The sequence below is a fragment of the Oncorhynchus keta genome, chromosome 10 (assembly GCF_023373465.1).
Source record: "Oncorhynchus keta strain PuntledgeMale-10-30-2019 chromosome 10, Oket_V2, whole genome shotgun sequence".
NCBI lineage: Eukaryota > Metazoa > Chordata > Actinopteri > Salmoniformes > Salmonidae > Oncorhynchus > Oncorhynchus keta.
Window position 1 is genome coordinate 67,326,666 of NC_068430.1, and position 17,370 is coordinate 67,344,035.

Here is a 17,370-nt window from a genome sequence, read left to right on the forward strand (position 1 = left end):
ACAGTGTACTTGTTTCATAACAGGGTAGCCTAGTAGCCTAGTGGTTAGAGAGTTGGACTAAGAACCGGACGGTTGCAAGTTCAAACCCCCGACCTGACAAGGTACTAATCTGTCGTTCTGCTCCTGAACAGGCAGTTAACCCACTGTTCCTAGGCCGTCATTGAAAATTAGAATTTGTTCTTAATTGACTTGCCTGGTAAAATAAATAAAAATAACAGTGTTGTCAAACAAGAAATTATGCCCACAAATAGCTGGTGAAATCCTACCTTATTTGCTGTTGTTTTCAAGATCGACATTTGAATAGGCCAATCATGGTTCGTTTTCAGACCGGTTTGGGGAGATTGCCTTTAAAATTGACCAATAGTGTCCACGAATACCCGAGCACAGTGCTTCCGGACGAAAGTACTTGAGGACTGCCCCTGTGAACCTAGCTAGCAGTGATAGTCGAAGCCGTTTTGAATTACCACCGACAAGTAAGTGTATTTGAATTGCATAAGAAATGTGCAGTATTGAGTAAATTTTAATATCACATGTATTGTAAAATGGAGACATCTATTTCTCTTTCCATAACGCTCATAAATAGCAATGTTCGAATATATTTATTGTTAATCTTTGCTAAAACCTTGTGCGATCTGGCTAACTAACACATTTAGCATTGCGGTCAAGCTAATGTTCGTACTAGCACGGTCATGTCCGTTAGCAGTTAACTTCTGCTAGCAGTGTGTCGCAGGTCGGTTCCGAGAATTACATTTTAGGTGAAGTTAGGCCCTAGAAATGTCTTGCTTGTTATTATTTTGAGTCAACGTTGTTTCAGAATCTCACCCTGCATTTGGAACCTATTATTGTTCTTTTTATAGCACTTTTCAGTCAAAGTTTGAATGAGTGGAGGCGGCTGCCATTGTTTGAGGCTTGACTCCCTGTTCAACTTAATTGAATATGGAAACTGGTTAACTACTATAAACGGAGTTACTGGGTGGTCGCTGGTCCAATCCTTGTTATTAGGTCAATTGTAATGATTGTGTCAAATGTAAACTTTGGTGGTGTGAATGCGGCCTGCTACTAGCATTATTAGCAGCTAGCCTAGCCGTTAGCTAGCTAATGCTGTGTAGGAATACACGTCAGACCAGCGTTTCCCAAACTCGGTCCTAGGGTCCCCAAGGGTTGCACGTTTTGGTTCTTGCGGTAGCACTACACAGCTGATTCGAATAATGAACTCTCCAAGCTTTGGTTATTTGAGTCAGATGTGTAATGCTAGGGGGGGGCGTGCACCCCTTGGAGTCCCCAGGACCGAGTACGGGAAACTGCGCTAGACGTTGATGTTTCACTAGGATTCAATTCAGGAAGTGAAGTTACATTAAATTATTACGATTCTTGTATCTAAGGTTAGAAGGTGAATAATTTTACATAAAGTATTGAATTGACATTACAATTAACCTTCTGAATTTACTGTTCATACAGCCCCCCCACCCCCCCAAACTAGTCTCCAGTCTTTCCTAGCTTCAACTAACGCAAGTACCCCTTCTCTAGAATGGCAGAGAATGACGTTGACAACGAGCTGTTGGACTATGAAGAGGATGAGGAGCCTCAGGTTGCCCCGGAGACCACCACACCTGCGGGCAAGAAGGAGGTAAAGGGCTCTTATGTCTCCATCCACAGCTCCGGTTTCCGAGACTTCCTGCTCAAACCAGAGCTGCTCCGCGCCATTGTCGACTGTGGCTTTGAACATCCCTCTGAAGGTGAGTCACTTGAAGGCACTGCCCACCTTCAACCAAGGACTGTCTTTTACTTTGTCCATTCTGTCTGACTCAAATAGGACCCTATTCCTGACATAGTGTACTACTTTTGAGCAGGACCTATAGGACTTTGTTCAAAAGTAGTGCTCTATATTTGGGCCCTGATTGAAAGTAATTCACTGAGTTATACATGTATTCCCCTTCAAAGATCACATCATACTTAAACTGATCATCTCTGTATACCTGTAGCAAGACCCACTGGTTGATGCTTATTTATAAAACCCTCTTAGGCCTCACTCCACCCTATCTGAGATCTACTGCAGCCCTCATCCTCCACATACAACACCTGTTCTGCCAGTCACATTCTGTTAAATGTCCCCAAAGGTCACACATCCCTAGGTCTCTTCAGCAGCAAACACTCAAACTAGACAGTTTTATCTCAATCTCTTCATTCAAAGACTCAATCAGGGAAACTTACTGACAGTTGTAGCTGCTTTGTGTGAAGTATTGTTGTCTCTACCTTTCTGTTTGTGCTGTTGTCTGTGCCCAATGTTTGTACCATGTTTTGTGCTACTACCATGTTGCTACCATGCTGTGTTGCTGCCTTGCTATGTTGTCTTAGGTCTCTCAATGTAGTTTTGTGTCACCGCCTTTTCGTTGGCCATAATTGTAAAGAAGAATATGTTCTTAACTGACTTGCCTAGTAAAATAAAAAATACTTGTGTTTCTGTCTTTCAGTCCAACACGAGTGCATCCCACAGGCCATCCTGGGCATGGACATCCTGTGCCAGGCCAAGTCTGGTATGGGCAAGACGGCTGTGTTTGTACTGGCCACCCTGCAGCAGATTGAACCTGTGGACGGGCAGGTGAGTGTTTGAATAGTGAAATTCATCTTTACACTGTGGACGCAGCCATTGAATTGCGGTCACATTGAAGCCTAGTCCTCCTGGACTAAAAATAGCTTTTACTGGAGAATCCATTGACTGCTTTTAAGTTTAGGAATAGGCTTAATATGTATCTGGGTAAACTTGCATAAAGTGATAATTTCTTGTCGGCAACTTTTTATATATTTAACTAGGCAAGTCAGTTAGCAAATGCTTATTTATGATGCCAGCCTACCTCGGTCAAACCGTAATGTGCCACCCCATTGCAGTCTGAATTTGTTCTGTTTTTAATCTCACTGTTTGACACTGCTTTTCTATCCTATTTGATAATCTTGTGTTTTTTTGTTTTTCTGATGTTCAGAGAGCTCTGTATTAAACATCCTCCCCTTCCTACCTCTCTGTCTACCAGGTGTCTGTGCTGGTGATGTGCCACACACGAGAGCTGGCCTTCCAGATCAGCAAAGAGTATGAACGCTTCTCCAAGTACATGCCCACTGTCAAGGCAGCCGTGTTCTTCGGGGGCCTGTCCATCAAGAAGGACGAGGACGTGCTGAAGAAGAACTGCCCCCACATCGTGGTGGGTACGCCCGGCCGCATCCTGGCCCTCATCCGCAACAAGACCCTGAACCTGAAGAACGTGAAGCACTTTGTCCTGGATGAGTGTGACAAGATGCTGGAGCAGCTGGGTGAGTAGGACAGGGGGGATGATGCCAGATGTGTGAGAATGTGCGTGATGGGAGTAAGTTGAAACTTTAAAGATGAACAGTCAATTGAAAACGTGTTCAATGTACCTACTAGCATACCACTTAGAATGCACTTGTAATACACTTTCATAATAAGTAGTAGTGGATCTTAGAACAGATTGTGATAGATGGTGTGACTTAAGTAAGGATTTTGCCATATAGTAGGAAAGTGTATTTAAATGTTATTTTATGTAGTACTCTGATTTCAGACTGAGCGGGCTGACTTTTTTTTTTTTTTTTTTTTTTTTTGTGACATTATTTTCCTATCTTCTCTCCCTCAGACATGAGGCGTGATGTTCAGGACATCTTCAGGCTCACACCCCACGAGAAGCAGTGCATGATGTTCAGTGCCACCCTAAGCAAAGAGATTCGCCCTGTCTGCCGCAAGTTCATGCAGGATGTAAGTTGGAAGGGGTTCCACAAGTTATGTACATGTTCTGAAACTTAAAGTAGCAGTTTTACACACACACACAGAGATTGGTTAATCTCCCTAAATTGCACTTTTAAAGAGGCATTCGGCAGTAGAAACATGAAGCATCTTCCTTGCCCCGTTTCGGTAAAAAGCTGAGGGATTCGTCTGGAGGAATTTAACCACTCAAATTTGTAGAGCTATGGCTGCAAGGACTGACCATCAATGACATCAGAATGATCATTTTGACCATGTTTTGAGGCTATATTTTTTGCGTTTACTTTGTTTACCAATATTGGAGTGAAACAAGCTTATATTTTGGGTTCTGATGGGGTACAAAAGTTGAACTAAGCTCATGAGACATTTGTTATATTATTTTAATTTAAATGTCCAAAAACTGATATAGAAACTGCTGATTGTCCCTTTTTTTATGATAGTTAAGGGATTTTTGCATATGGTTTAATAGTGATGTAAAAAGTTCAAGACCCTTTAAGTTTGCCTGCTCGTGACTGTCTGTCTCACAAGTGGCCATATCGGTGGGGCAGAGTGACTCTTAACCAGGATCTGGGGCTCTACCCCTGCTTCTGGACATTTTCGGGAGGAACAGTCCTTGCATTAAAGCTATAAGTTCCATCCAGCTCTAGTACTAATAATTGATGTTAACAATCACATTTCTAGTTCTTCATTCACCAACACAGAGTGTGGTTTACTCAGGTCTTCACTTAATGTAGCTAGGTTTATAGAACTGGACCAAATAGTGACACTTTCCCCATGCTAGTGTGTCCTAGTGAATCTAACTAAATGTTTTGTAATGAAAGTCCAGGTAGTCCCTCCCTGTGTTCTGTTTGGTGCTTAATGAATATCTCCGTCCTCCTGTAGCCCATGGAGGTGTTTGTGGACGATGAGACCAAGCTGACGCTGCACGGTCTGCAGCAGTACTACTGCAAGCTGAAGGATAGCGAGAAGAACCGAAAGCTCTTCGACCTGCTCGATGTGCTTGAGTTCAACCAGGTACAGACAAAATAAATGTTTTCAGATTTTTATGCTAAAACATAATTATTATTATTATTTTAAATCTTAGTGGGTTGAATGTATTTTGTCCATGGATTTAAAAGTCGTGTTTTAAATGCAATTGTACTTATTCAAGTGAACTCTGTCTATGCACTGACAAAGTTTCTGCCTGTGAGTTTTATGCCCTATGTTTTTTGTCTTTGGAGTGTACATCTGTTTGACCAGGGTAAAGCCAGGGTGCCACATCGGATGCAGCATGGGTTTGTGCCCCATGTTTGTCTTTGGTGTCTCACTGCCATTTTCTCCCCTGTCTGAAGGTGGTGATCTTTGTGAAGTCTGTGCAGCGCTGTGTGGCTCTGTCTCAGCTGCTGGTGGAGCAGAACTTCCCTGCAATCGCTATCCATAGGGGCATGGCCCAGGAGGAGAGGTGGGTTCTGATGGAGAGGGAAAAACTGGGATTGGGTCTTGGCTCTCATTGGGAAATTCTCATTTGGACAAGACTGTCCTCGCAGACTCCGCCCTCTCTTATCCGTAAACCGATAAGTGGTTGAGGAGTGTCAATTCGTTAGTAGGTAAACGGTGTCCTCGTCTCCTCCTTCCGAGAAAGCACAAGTGTCCTTCCCTGAAGAGTTTTGACATCTACCCCTCTCCTTTTGAATCAGCTGCTTACTCTGATGAGAAGCTTGCACATATTTAAAACGATAAGTAGCACAAAATGTCTAGCTAAATGTATTTTTACTACTTTGCACATGTTAATTTGTGTTTCCACCCCTGTAAATGGCATTTTCATGATGTGAATTGAGTCTAATTTCATACAAGCACATTTTCTCCTCTCCTCAGTTACTTTACTTTTTTTTCAAAAGGAGGTGGAGAGGAGTTGAGCAATCTAATTGAGGATCTCATTTACATGCACATTTTGTATAATGGTCATGTAGCAGAAGCTGTTATCCAGAGGGCCTGAACAGTAACCTTCTCTCAGATTACATGTTTGTGGGTCACAGTTTCAGTGTACCCACAGGAGTGAAGCAGGAAGTATAATGCTTGTTCTACTTATTTTACATCTGTGGATTCCTAGGCTTTCCCGGTACCAGCAGTTCAAGGACTTCCAGAGGCGGATCCTGGTAGCCACCAACCTGTTTGGTCGAGGGATGGACATTGAGCGTGTCAACATAGTCTTCAACTACGACATGCCTGAGGACTCCGACACCTACCTGCACAGAGTGGCCCGTGCTGGCAGGTTCGGAACGAAAGGTCTGGCCGTGACCTTTGTGTCTGACGAGACCGACGCCAAGACCCTGAACGATGTGCAGGACCGCTTCGAGGTCAACGTGGCAGAGCTCCCAGAAGAGATTGACATCTCCACCTACAGTAAGCTATATTCAACCAACTAGTCTAGCACTCCTTTGGATTTCATGTGCTACTGCAGTACTTTTTCATGTTTTGTCTTTACTGTCACCCTATTCCCTATGTAGGGCACTACTTTTGATCAGAGCCACATAGGCTCTGGTCAGAAGTAGTGCACTGAATAGGATGCCATTTCAGATTCTCATTTATTCCCCTCGGTTTTGGAATTTCCTTCATTATTACTGTTTGCAATGCCAGTGCTGCTTGCAATTGTTCCTTCAATTGTTGTTGACACTTTAGAGCATTTGATTATTACCTAGTCATTCCAAGTATGTGTTCTGTGTAGTTATGCTGGTGGGATCTATTTTATTTTGAGGTTATTTTTTTGGTTCCCAGCATCTGCCAGTCATTTTATGTGGGTACACTGCTTGATGCTATAAACTAACCTCTCCCTCTTCTTGTTTCAGTTGAACAGTCCAGATGAAAATCACCCTCTGACCAGTGAAGACGTGTGCATGCGTGCCCCTCTGTCCCTGTCTTTTTTTGGAGAGGGAGAATAAAAAATGTTTTATTTTTATTTTTTAAGTAAGCATCACTTTTTATTTGATTTTATCCTCCCGAGGCTACAGTTTTAATGTTCTTTTCCCTGTTAATGGTTTTCTATTATTAGGTTAATAAAATAATTGAAATTAAAACTTTTTATACAATGTTATCTCACTGTATGGCTTCTTTTTTCCTTACTAATGGGGTTGTAAAATTCTGTCAATTTCCCAAAATTAAGACCTCCCAGTTGGGTGATTTCTTGCTTATTCCCTCTCTGGGAAAGTCAGCAGAATTTAACCATACTTACTAATTAGAGAGGAGTTGGATTTTCACATTGCAGTATATCATTGTTGAATAAAATGAGTCTGAAGACAAACCTAGATTAACACTATAGAATATCAGATTCAATTGTCAGTAAGTGGCGCTATGTTCATACATTTAAACACATTTTTTTTTACAAATATACACTACAACAAAAATATTGTAAACATGTAAAGTGTTGGTTTCATGAGCTGAAACAAGCTCCCAGAAATATTCCATACGTGCACCACAAAGCCTATTTCTCATTTTGTGCACAAATTGGTTTACACCCTCCTTTGCCAAGATTATCCATCTACCTGACAGGTGTGGCATATCAATAAGATGATTAAACACAGCATTATTACACATGTGCACCTTGTGCTGCGGGACTAAAGGTGTGCTGTTTTGTCACACAATGCTGCAGATAAGTTGTAGGGAGTGTGCCATTGGCATGCCGGATGCAGGAAATATCCACCAGAGTTGTTGCCAGCTAATTTAATTTCCCCACAGTAAGCTACCAATGTCATTTTAGAGAATTTTGCAGTAGGTCCAACCGGCTTAACAACCGCAGAACACGTGTAACCATGCCAGACCTCCACATCCGGCTTCTTCACCTGCAGGATCGTCTGAGACCAGCCACCCGGACAGCTGAAACTGGGGGTTTGCACGACTGAAGAATTTCTGTACAAATTGTAAGAAGCTCGGCTTCGTAACGGGCAAACGCTCAAGACTTGTCACCGGTTGAGCATGTTTGGGATGCTCTGGATCGACGTGTACAACAGCGGGTTCTTGTTCCTGCCAATATACAGCAACTTTACACATTCATTGAAGAGGAGTGGGACAACATTCCACTATCAACTGCCTGATCAACTCTCAGAAGGAGATGTGAGGCAAATGGTGGTCACACCAGATACTGACTAGTTTTCTTGTCCACGCCCTTCTTTTTTTAAGGTATCTGTGACCAACAGATGCATATCTGTATTCCCAGTCATGTGAAATCTATAGATTAGGGCCTAATGAATTTATTTAAATTGGCTGATTTCCTGAACTGTAATTCTGTAAAATCTTTGAAATTGTTGCACGTTGCGTTTATATTTTTGTTCAATATATAAATAGGAGCAACTCTATTCCTCTTTATTTCTGTTTCCCTTTTTCTCCTCTGCCCTTTCTCTATTCCCTCTCACTTTTCTTCACATTCATGCACAAACTTGTTTTATTTTCTATTTCAGAATACGGCTACTACATTTCCTCTCCTCAGTCTACCTATTTCAGAATGTTATTTAGATAATTAGTGGAATTAAATTGTAACATATTTAGCCCTCTACGTTTAAATCCTAATATGTAGGCAAATGTGTATTTTAAGTTATCTTAAATGTAAAGGTTATAATATATGCTGGGTAAGACCAGGCCATAAGTGCTGTGTTTTTGCGTGTTGGGTGAAGTTGCCTCTAGACGCTGATCTTGGGTCAGTTTTGAACTTTCCCCATAATGGCTACGGTTAGGATTTGGGGAGTTGAAACTGATTCTAGGTCTCTACCTAAGGAAATCTTCACCCCATAGCTTGTTTTCTTTGTGAAGTACTGTACTTTACTCCAGGCTGTCAGTAGCACCACATATAGGGGCGGAGCAGGATATGTGGTGTATGCTACCTCCTCCCCTTGAAAAAACAAGCTATGTTACCACAGAACACCTGTCCTCCCTTTCTCCACTTCTCCCCCTCTATCCCTGTACGCCTCCTTTCTTCTCCCTCTCAGGCAAGCCTTCTCACACTCTTTTCTTCTCAGCCCAGTTCTTTGTCCATCGCTTCCATTGGTCTTCCTTGTTCTCTCCATTCTGCTCTCAGCCACTCACTCATTCTCTCCTGCACTGTCTTATCTGTATCAAGTTCCATGCTTTGTGTTCACCGTGTGACTGGCCTTAGAAACACAATATCAGCTGTTTCTCTCTTCCGTTGTGTCATAAGTGCACTCTATTCCCTACATAGTGGACTACTTTTGACCAAAATCCATAGAGCTCTGGTCAAAACTACTGAACTACATAGGGAATAGGGACCAATTTTGGATACACACATAGTATTGTGCTCCTCAATCTCTAATGTACTGTCTATCTGTATTGTGTTCAACCTGTGTGACTAGCTTTAGAAACACAATATCAGCTATTTCTCTCTTCCATTGTGTCATAATATGCATCCCAAATGGGGATACATAGGGAATAGGGTGCCATTTGGGACAGACAGTCTTGTCCTCCTGTGGCCTATTTATCATATGGCTTCTGACAGACCTCAACAATTGTCAAACCATGAATAACCTCCAACTTGACTTGTTCTCAAATGGGCTGGTGCCTTAGTCTTTGAAAAAGCATGTTTAAAAAAAAAAATATGTCCCAGTCTGTCTCGTCCAGCTCAGTGATGTGGCAAAAACCTGTGGTCGCCGGTTAAATGGGTCTCTCAAATCCTGTACCCCTGGATTAAAATAGATGGGCCATGACTTCCGTCTCCAATGGTCACATTACCACTGGTGCATCCCAAATGGTACCCTATTCCTCTTATAGTGCACTACTTTTTATCTGGGCCTACAGGGCTCTGGTCAAAAGCAGTGCACTATATAGGGAATAGCTTGGGATGCAGACAGCTTTTAAGCCCTACAGCTTTTAAGCCCTACAGCAGTGTTTCCTGAGTGGTGGGTGAGGACTAGCTAGTAAATTGTGGCTAGTTCCTTCCGGATCGCTGCTAATGCAATCAATCAAATTCAAACATATGCAGTTGTCACAAAGTGCTTTACAGATACCCCGCTCTAAACCCCAAAGAGAAAAAGCACAGTGGCTAGGAAAAACTCTCTAGAAGGAATGAACTTAGGAAGAAACCTCTAGAGGAACCAGGTTCATTCAAAAGGCTTTCAGTGGATCACAACTCAAATATGGAACCACTGCCCCTCAAAGAGAAACAATGAAACACCTGCCAGTTCAAAGAGGCAACTCTATTTACATATGAGCTCTGTGGACTACAACGCTCTATTGAGTAGTAACTGTTGCAAAACAGCTTTGCTATCAACAGCAATGATGCTATAGGCAGTCTATAGGAGACCAATATGACTGTCAACCGTTCATATTGTTCTCACCTGCATATTCTCCCTATCATATTTCATGCATTCTTTCATCAAATAAGGGTTGTGTGTTTGAGGTGTGTCAGGAATGGAAAGATCACAAGGGAGTAGCTAACCACAAAGAAAGAGAACTTAATGGGAGAAATGGGAATGTAGTATTGAGTGGGAGTCTGGGAGAAGATGCACAATGGGCTCACATGGGCTTTTAGTAATAAACAGGGTTAACCGTTAAACTTTACAACAATACACACCAAGGTCTATCCTCATGGCTGTGTCAGAACAGACCACCTCAATTCAAGACGGAAAGCTAGGTAGACATGGGGGTCGTTTTAAACAATCAAGACCCAGACAGTACCCCTTCTTTAGTGGAAGTAGAAGTAATGAAACATCTGTGCAGTCCACAAAATGGACAAGGTTTTATTAAGCCACAAGTAGGTAGACAAGGTCTCACTTCCCTGAAATCATGTAATACCTTAATATAACTTGAATGTTTTGCATTTCACCTTGACTGCATTTTTTGTACTGTTACACTAATATCAAAACCACCGGAATGCTTCGCCTTTCCTGAGGTGCTGTTGCTATAAGTATTACTGTACTGTACTGGGAGTGTCTGCAGTGCTCACCAGCAAGCCGGGTATAGTTATCTTGGTGTTAGCAGAGCGGTGGCTACAAAGGTGGAATGTCAGTAAGCCTAAATGTGACTTAAAAGCACCGGTTACATTTTAGTCCAGCCAATAAAATAAACACGGACTACTTCTACGGATTTTTATGAATGACCGTATTCATCCACAAGCACGCCCCCCAATCAATTTGTGGCTCTCTACTTAACTCCACCCATTTGGAATGTCTGGCCCGCTGCCCGAATGATAATTGGCTGGACATATGGCGACGCACGGGGCGGAGTTTCTGCGTAGCTCACGAGTTGGTATAAAGTAGATCAGGATACGCTCTCTGTTGAATGATTTTTTTTTAGAGTGCTGTAACGATCTCGGGGAGGGGATGAAAATAACTGTTCTCTACACTTCAACGACTTCTTTTCATCCAACGCAACTGTACGACTGTAGTCTATTCTTGAAAGAGGATTTAAAAGTTCAGAACTGTCTTCAAGCAGACTAATAACGGGGTCAGAGCTTGTTTTTTGACAACTGTCTACTGTTTCTTTGGGATTTTCAATAATTATGGCAAAACGTATCGTCTTTGTTTTCTTGACAATGGCAGTCACCAGTCAGGTAAGTCCTATCACCTTGGCAGCTGTCAAACTAGTATGATTTTGATCATATGCAAATCATGCAACAAAATAGCAATGGATGAGTGGATTGCTTAGACTGTTTTGTAATGAGCAGTTGGCGGTGATTTGACTGTCATACACAAGTCATTGTATTTTAGAGAAACAAGTGAGAACTTTGTTTACCGTGTTTTTTTCTGTTAACTGAAGATATATATTTTCAAACTGCTGTCGCCTACAGACTATTTGGTAACACTTTTACAAGAGTGCCACTGTAACTGCTCGTGTAATTACAGTGTAACACTTTTTGTAAATACTCATTGTTACAATTAGTTACAATGTACTTACAGTAGTAATCCTTAACCCTAACCCAGTTTTCTAATGAGTAATTACAATACTGGTTACACTGTGATTACAGGAATAATCAGTTATAAGGGCACAGTAATGTAAAATGTGACTGACTTTTTTTGCAGCCTACCAGTCCTACCTTGAATTGTCTTTTTTATAGGCATGTGTGTGCTTGTCAAATAACTTTGACTCACTGTCTGAGGGTGGGACTCTTTACATACAGTTGATTTTTATTTTTTTACTGGAAGAAGTTGGCATGGAAGACTAATGTACTGTTACTCGATTCACGAGTTGGCAGGGGATTGGGTACAACACTTAAACAGCTGCCTAGACAGACAGACAAGACATCCACGGGGATGAAGGGGTAGAAATTATATGAGCAAATTAAATTGACTACTTCAAATTGAAGTTCAAGTACGTACATTCATTGTAAACGGTGTTCAAAACTACTCCAAAGGGGACACTAATCATTTGACATCTCACAATGACTATAAAATGATCCCAATAGACTCCTAGAGCATCTATATCACTAGTAGTGTTTTACCCATGAAGGCAGACCACGGCAACAAATTACATGACAAAAATGACTTCCTTTCCTATGCTTCTTTCTTTATGCCTAGGAACCTAAACCTATCCGCTATCTTCTTCCTCTCTCCTCCCCACACCTCCAGGTGGGTGCCAGCTGCCCGGCGGTATGTGAGTGTCAAGCCATGCCCCTCTCGTGCCTCCCCGGGGTGAGTGCGGTGGCCGACGGCTGCGGGTGCTGCAAGGTGTGTGCCTCCCAGCTGAACCAGGACTGCAGCCCCACGATGCCCTGCGACCACCACAAAGGACTGGAGTGCAACTACGGCAATGACGTGACCCTGGCCCAGGGCATCTGCAGGGGTAAGGTTGCGATAGGGGGAGGAAGTGGGGCGTTTGGAAGTGTGTATTGTGGAAGTGTGTATTGTAGAAGTGTTGGGATTCAAAGTGTGTAATGAAGGTTGTAGGTGTTCAGTGTTGGAACTATGATGAGGTGTAAATAGTGTATATCTTGTCAAGTGTGATGTGTAGTAGTTAGTTGATGCTGAGTTTTTATGTGATAGCATCTTAGGGTGCATGTATGAGAAACATTACCGTAGGACCTCAACCATGTGTTGAACGTCACCACAGCCCCAGGACTTAACACGTTGTATCCCAGTAGGGGAGGACATTTGGATGTTAAGTAGATTCCTTATGGAGCTCAATCTCACAGACCAAAATGGAACTAGTTCTATCTACATCAAACCAAGATTCCAATCCTTCATAGACTAAGATTGGAGGCTTCCACCGTGTCCATGACATGCAGACAATGAGACTCTTCTGGATTCTTACTCACAAGACTTCCTTTCTCTGACCTCCCTCTAGATCTAAGTGTTCTCTATGAGTTACAATCTGTGTGCCATGTTGGTGTCATTTATTGTATGTTTGCTAGTTGTTAAGGGGAGGCTTGAGTAAAGGTGGTTTCAGCTGGTGTATCTGGAGTATATGACAGATTACTCCCGGTCATACCTGGGATTGTCAGTGGAAGTTCTTGTACTTTGACTTTAAAACACATCCTCATATTTAGACTCTCCAGAGACATGGATGGATGGTTCCCAAAATATCCCCTCGTTACATGATAGCATATTACACACTGTAGACAGTAAGCAGTTCCTTGGTCCTGCTGATGTTTTTATGTGTATATAAATCATAAATGTGTTACTACCTCAAAGTGGTCTTAGTATCCATCTAAATTGCCCCTAAAGGAATTATGAAGTTGAATTGAGTTGTACTGTACTGTACTGTACTGTACTGTGCTGAACTCAATGGAATTCAATGCATTCTCCTCATTTCCCTCAATTAACAGCAAGAAAGGAGGGTCGTACGTGTGAGTATAACGGGAGGATCTACCAAAACGGTGAGAATTTCCGCGCCGGCTGTAAACACCAGTGTACCTGCATCGACGGCGTCGTGGGCTGTTCCCTGCTCTGTTCCAACCGTCTGCCCCCCGCCATCCCCTCCTGCCCCTACCCCCAGCTGGTCAGGGTGCCAGGGCAGTGCTGCTTCACTGTGGACTGCCACAAGGGTACCTGGCGCCTTCCCCCCACCAAGCAACATCGCCAACCAACACAACCCAAACCTCATCCAGACCAGTACCAGCCGGATAACACACTGGGCAATGAGCTGGTGGAGAGAGGCAAGGGCTGGGAAAATGAACAAGGCTACAAGCACCTGCCTGGTGAGGAGCTGTTGCACTCTTGACATTGACCAAATGCATTGTTATGGATAATGATAGATACTTGGCTGTAGCTCATCATGTACACTGAGAGGTCATCGCTAGCACTATTAGCATTTTTGGTATAATAGTTGAGGACTATTGGTCGATAGTTACTCATGTTTGTCTGTACATCAGTCAGTCATGTATCCTGGTTTCTTCCCTCTGAGGTATATTCTCCCTGTAACCCCCTTCCTTCCTTCCCTTTGTCTCCCATGCTCCTCTTCCTCCCACCCTTCCCAGTATGGAAGAATTCGTTGAAGTGTGTTGTCCAGACAACGGACTGGTCCCATTGCTCACGAAGCTGTGGGATGGGAGTGTCCTCGCGCATCACCAACGACAATGCCCAGTGTAAGCTGGATAGAGAGACTCGCCTGTGCACCATCCGGCCCTGCGGTGACGTAGCCTTCCCGCCCAAGGTAAATTCCATATTTAGATAATGCAGTGGGCAACTGTAGTGTGTGTCTGTGTGCCCATCAGTGTGACTGCACATATTTTCATCCATCATTATTATCATCATCATCATCCCAGGCAGTAACAATATCTGTTATCATTTACTGATCTGATATCACTTTGATAACAAACCCACAACCCCCTAGACTGTTTCCTCTGCGAAGCACGTCCCGGTGGGAACAGACTAGCGTTGATTTACTCAGTGGCGGTGGCGCCCTTTTAAATATAGTCCCCTCCACCCCACCCACGGCATTCCTGCCAAGCAACTGTCCATAGCGAGGCGCCTGGGCCCTGTGCACTCAGCCAGGGAGATGGTGTGTCTATATTAATCCTCATCTGTTTCTCTGGATCAGTGCTTGTGACCCAAATGCCACACCCTATTCCCTATTTAGTGCACTACTTTTGACCAGAACGCATAGGGCTCCTGACAGTGCCCATAAGGCTCTGGACAAAAGTAGTGTACAATGTAGGGAATAGGGTGCCATTTGGTATGCACCACTGTGGGCTGGGAGATAATAGCTGATTTACCACTGAGACTAATAAGGCCTCTGTCTGGCTGAGTGTGAGATTAATGAGTTTCAGTGAATTTGATTTAAAACTTTGTTTTGTCACTGTGTTCAGTTAATTTCATAACTTTAATATAATTGAATAAACTTCAGTTTCGTTTTCAGTACTGACACTTTGTTAGTGATAAGTGATAAGTTCATGATTTGGTTGCATTAGCCTTCCGGACATTTAATTCAAAGATGTTTTAAAGATGTCTGCAAAAATTTTAGTGAAACAATACAGGTGCCCCAACAGTACAGCATGAAACTTTTACTTTCCTCTGCCCTTTCTGACCATCTCCCTCTTTCTCTCTCATCCTCTCATCCCCCTCCTCCTTCTATTCCCTTTACAGAAGGGCAAGAAGTGCTCCCCGACTCCAAAAGCCTCAGAACCCATGCGTCTGTCGTATGGCGAGTGTCAGAGTGTCCGCCTCTACCGGCCCAATTACTGCGGCGTGTGTACGGATGGCCGCTGCTGTTTGCCGCGTCGCACGCGCACCGTTCCTGTGACTTTTGTGTGCCCGGATGGCGAGCGTTTCCAGAGAGACTCCATGTTCATCCAGTCGTGCAAGTGTAGCAAGGAATGCGGCCATCTCAACGAAGTGGCCTTGCCACCACAGCACTGGATGTATGGAGACACACATAAGTTCATCGACTAGCTTGAAAGTGTTTTAACAGAATCCTCAAACTTGACTGAGAACATTGACAAGGGAAGGGTGACATTTAAAAAAATAAATACCATGGGCCTTGAGGGTGTTTTTCTCTGCAGGCCTCAAATAACAGAACTGAGCTTCACAATGGGCTCTCAGTGAAAGCCTGGCACTATAGTAGCAAACCCCCAAATAGTAAAGTACTTACTGTATGTTTGACTGGAGTGGTTTTGATTGACAGGTGATCCATTCACTCCTGAATGTTCCTCAGCTCTGAACTCTGGCCTACAGTCCCACCTGGCGTGTTTGTTTAGTTACGGTGTGACATAATGAGTTGCTAGGGCCTTCACAGCAACGACTGAGAGAAACGGATGACAACGCAGCACTGTGTTGTAGAATAGAAACGCATGAAGGAACTGTACAGGGTTATGTGCTGTATAAAGTGATATGATGCTTTGCCTACACTAACCAGGGTCATATTCACTAGGCACTGAATTGAAGAAAAGAGTCTGACACAGGGAGGGACAAGCTGAAGTTGTTCAATAATAAATACTTTGGTTATCCGTTGCAAAACATTTTGCTAGGGTGTGCACTAAGACTACAACCCAGCTCTATGAGGGCTGGCGGGATACTGGGGCGTAACTCAATGCACTGAGAACAGTGACTTGAAGATAAGTGACGTCAAGCCTGGATGGCCTGGAACGTCTTGACGAAGAGACTGACAAGATGGAGCATTTAGCTCAGCGTAGGGTACTCGAGTATTAACATTATTTATTCATATTCTTGTCCAAAGAACTTGACACGGAACTCTCTGCAGTAGAGAGTGACGTTCAGTGTAGTTGGGATGATGAGCCGTCTAAAAACAGAGGTTTATGTGAGAGGTGGTAATGAAAGAAATGTGTCTCAAATGGCACACTATTCCCTATATAGTGCACAAAGTAGTTCTCTATGCAGGGAATGGTAATGATAGCCTGTCTCGTCTGACTGCAGTACTAAAAGGAGCTCTGTCTGTAAATGAGACGTGTTCAGAAATGACTGGACCAATACCAATTCACTTCAAATGACCTCTAATCTCTTACCAGATTCAGATGAGTTTTATTAACATGAATGACAAAGTCACTGTTGCTAAAGCGAAGTGAGATAATGTAATCAATAATACCAGTAAACATAATGAATACATAATAATAGAGAATAATCAATAATGAATAACATTGGCAAATCATTTTCAATATTGTGAATATGTTTGGGATTCATTCATGTATTGTATGCTGTTCCTGAAATCTGAAAAACTATTGCTTATACATCTTTAATTATGATTTGTTACTCAAACTGTCAAATGAAATGTTTTACAATAAAACTGTAATACAATTATACGTCTACTTCAAATGTGTGTTTGTCATAACTGAGAATATGTAGCCCAGCTATTAATTAATATGGCACTAGTTGTTGACATGATACAAAGCTGACCTGCCTGCTTCAGAGTTTCAGTTACATGTGATGTTTTATTTGAACTTGGCTTGTATCGTTTCAAATTCTTTCATTTGGCAGTCATTTGATTAGCAAGAGGTTGATCAACTGAAAGCATTTGCAAAACACACCTTCTTGGCTGCTGACATTTTTGGGAATGTGTTAAAGGGATAGTTCACCCAAATTACAAAATGACATTGGTTTCCTTACCCTGTTCGCAATCTGTGGGCAAGGTAAGACAGTCACTGGTTTGGTTTGGTTTGCATGGTCACTGTTTCCACTATTGGCACAAATCCAATGCAAGTCAATGGTACTGATATAAGCATTTTTCATGCTTCA

General features: G+C 42.7%; 2 protein-coding genes across 2 annotated transcripts; both read left to right on the forward strand.

Annotated features, from left to right (window-relative positions):
- The first annotated feature begins 323 nt into the window (after positions 1–323).
- On the forward strand, positions 324–6,836 carry LOC118376071 (ATP-dependent RNA helicase DDX39A). The gene is made up of 9 exons (XM_052527752.1): positions 324–473; positions 1,528–1,736; positions 2,472–2,599; positions 3,027–3,303; positions 3,642–3,760; positions 4,649–4,780; positions 5,098–5,207; positions 5,856–6,148; positions 6,592–6,836. The coding sequence occupies exons 2-9, from the start codon at positions 1,529–1,531 to the stop codon at positions 6,606–6,608; spliced, it is 1,284 nt and encodes a 427-aa protein (XP_052383712.1). The 5' UTR covers positions 324–473; position 1,528; the 3' UTR covers positions 6,609–6,836.
- A 4,169-nt stretch (positions 6,837–11,005) lies between these two features.
- LOC118376073 (CCN family member 1-like) lies at positions 11,006–16,937 on the forward strand. The gene is made up of 5 exons (XM_035762740.2): positions 11,006–11,297; positions 12,313–12,526; positions 13,509–13,880; positions 14,160–14,335; positions 15,268–16,937. The coding sequence occupies exons 1-5, from the start codon at positions 11,247–11,249 to the stop codon at positions 15,571–15,573; spliced, it is 1,119 nt and encodes a 372-aa protein (XP_035618633.1). The 5' UTR covers positions 11,006–11,246; the 3' UTR covers positions 15,574–16,937.
- Positions 16,938–17,370: the final 433 nt, after the last annotated feature.

Bases quoted from the DNA above. Each gene is read 5' to 3' on its own strand.
- LOC118376073 (XM_035762740.2), top strand. From the start codon at position 11,247: ATGGCAAAACGTATCGTCTTTGTTTTCTTGACAATGGCAGTCACCAGT. The intron at 12,527-13,508 runs GTAAGGTTGCGA...CTCAATTAACAG, and splicing joins GGCCCAGGGCATCTGCAGGG to CAAGAAAGGAGGGTCGTACG. The intron at 13,881-14,159 runs GTGAGGAGCTGT...CACCCTTCCCAG, and splicing joins AGGCTACAAGCACCTGCCTG to TATGGAAGAATTCGTTGAAG.
- LOC118376071 (XM_052527752.1), top strand. From the start codon at position 1,529: ATGGCAGAGAATGACGTTGACAACGAGCTGTTGGACTATGAAGAGGAT. The intron at 2,600-3,026 runs GTGAGTGTTTGA...TCTGTCTACCAG, and splicing joins TTGAACCTGTGGACGGGCAG to GTGTCTGTGCTGGTGATGTG. The intron at 5,208-5,855 runs GTGGGTTCTGAT...GTGGATTCCTAG, and splicing joins GGCATGGCCCAGGAGGAGAG to GCTTTCCCGGTACCAGCAGT.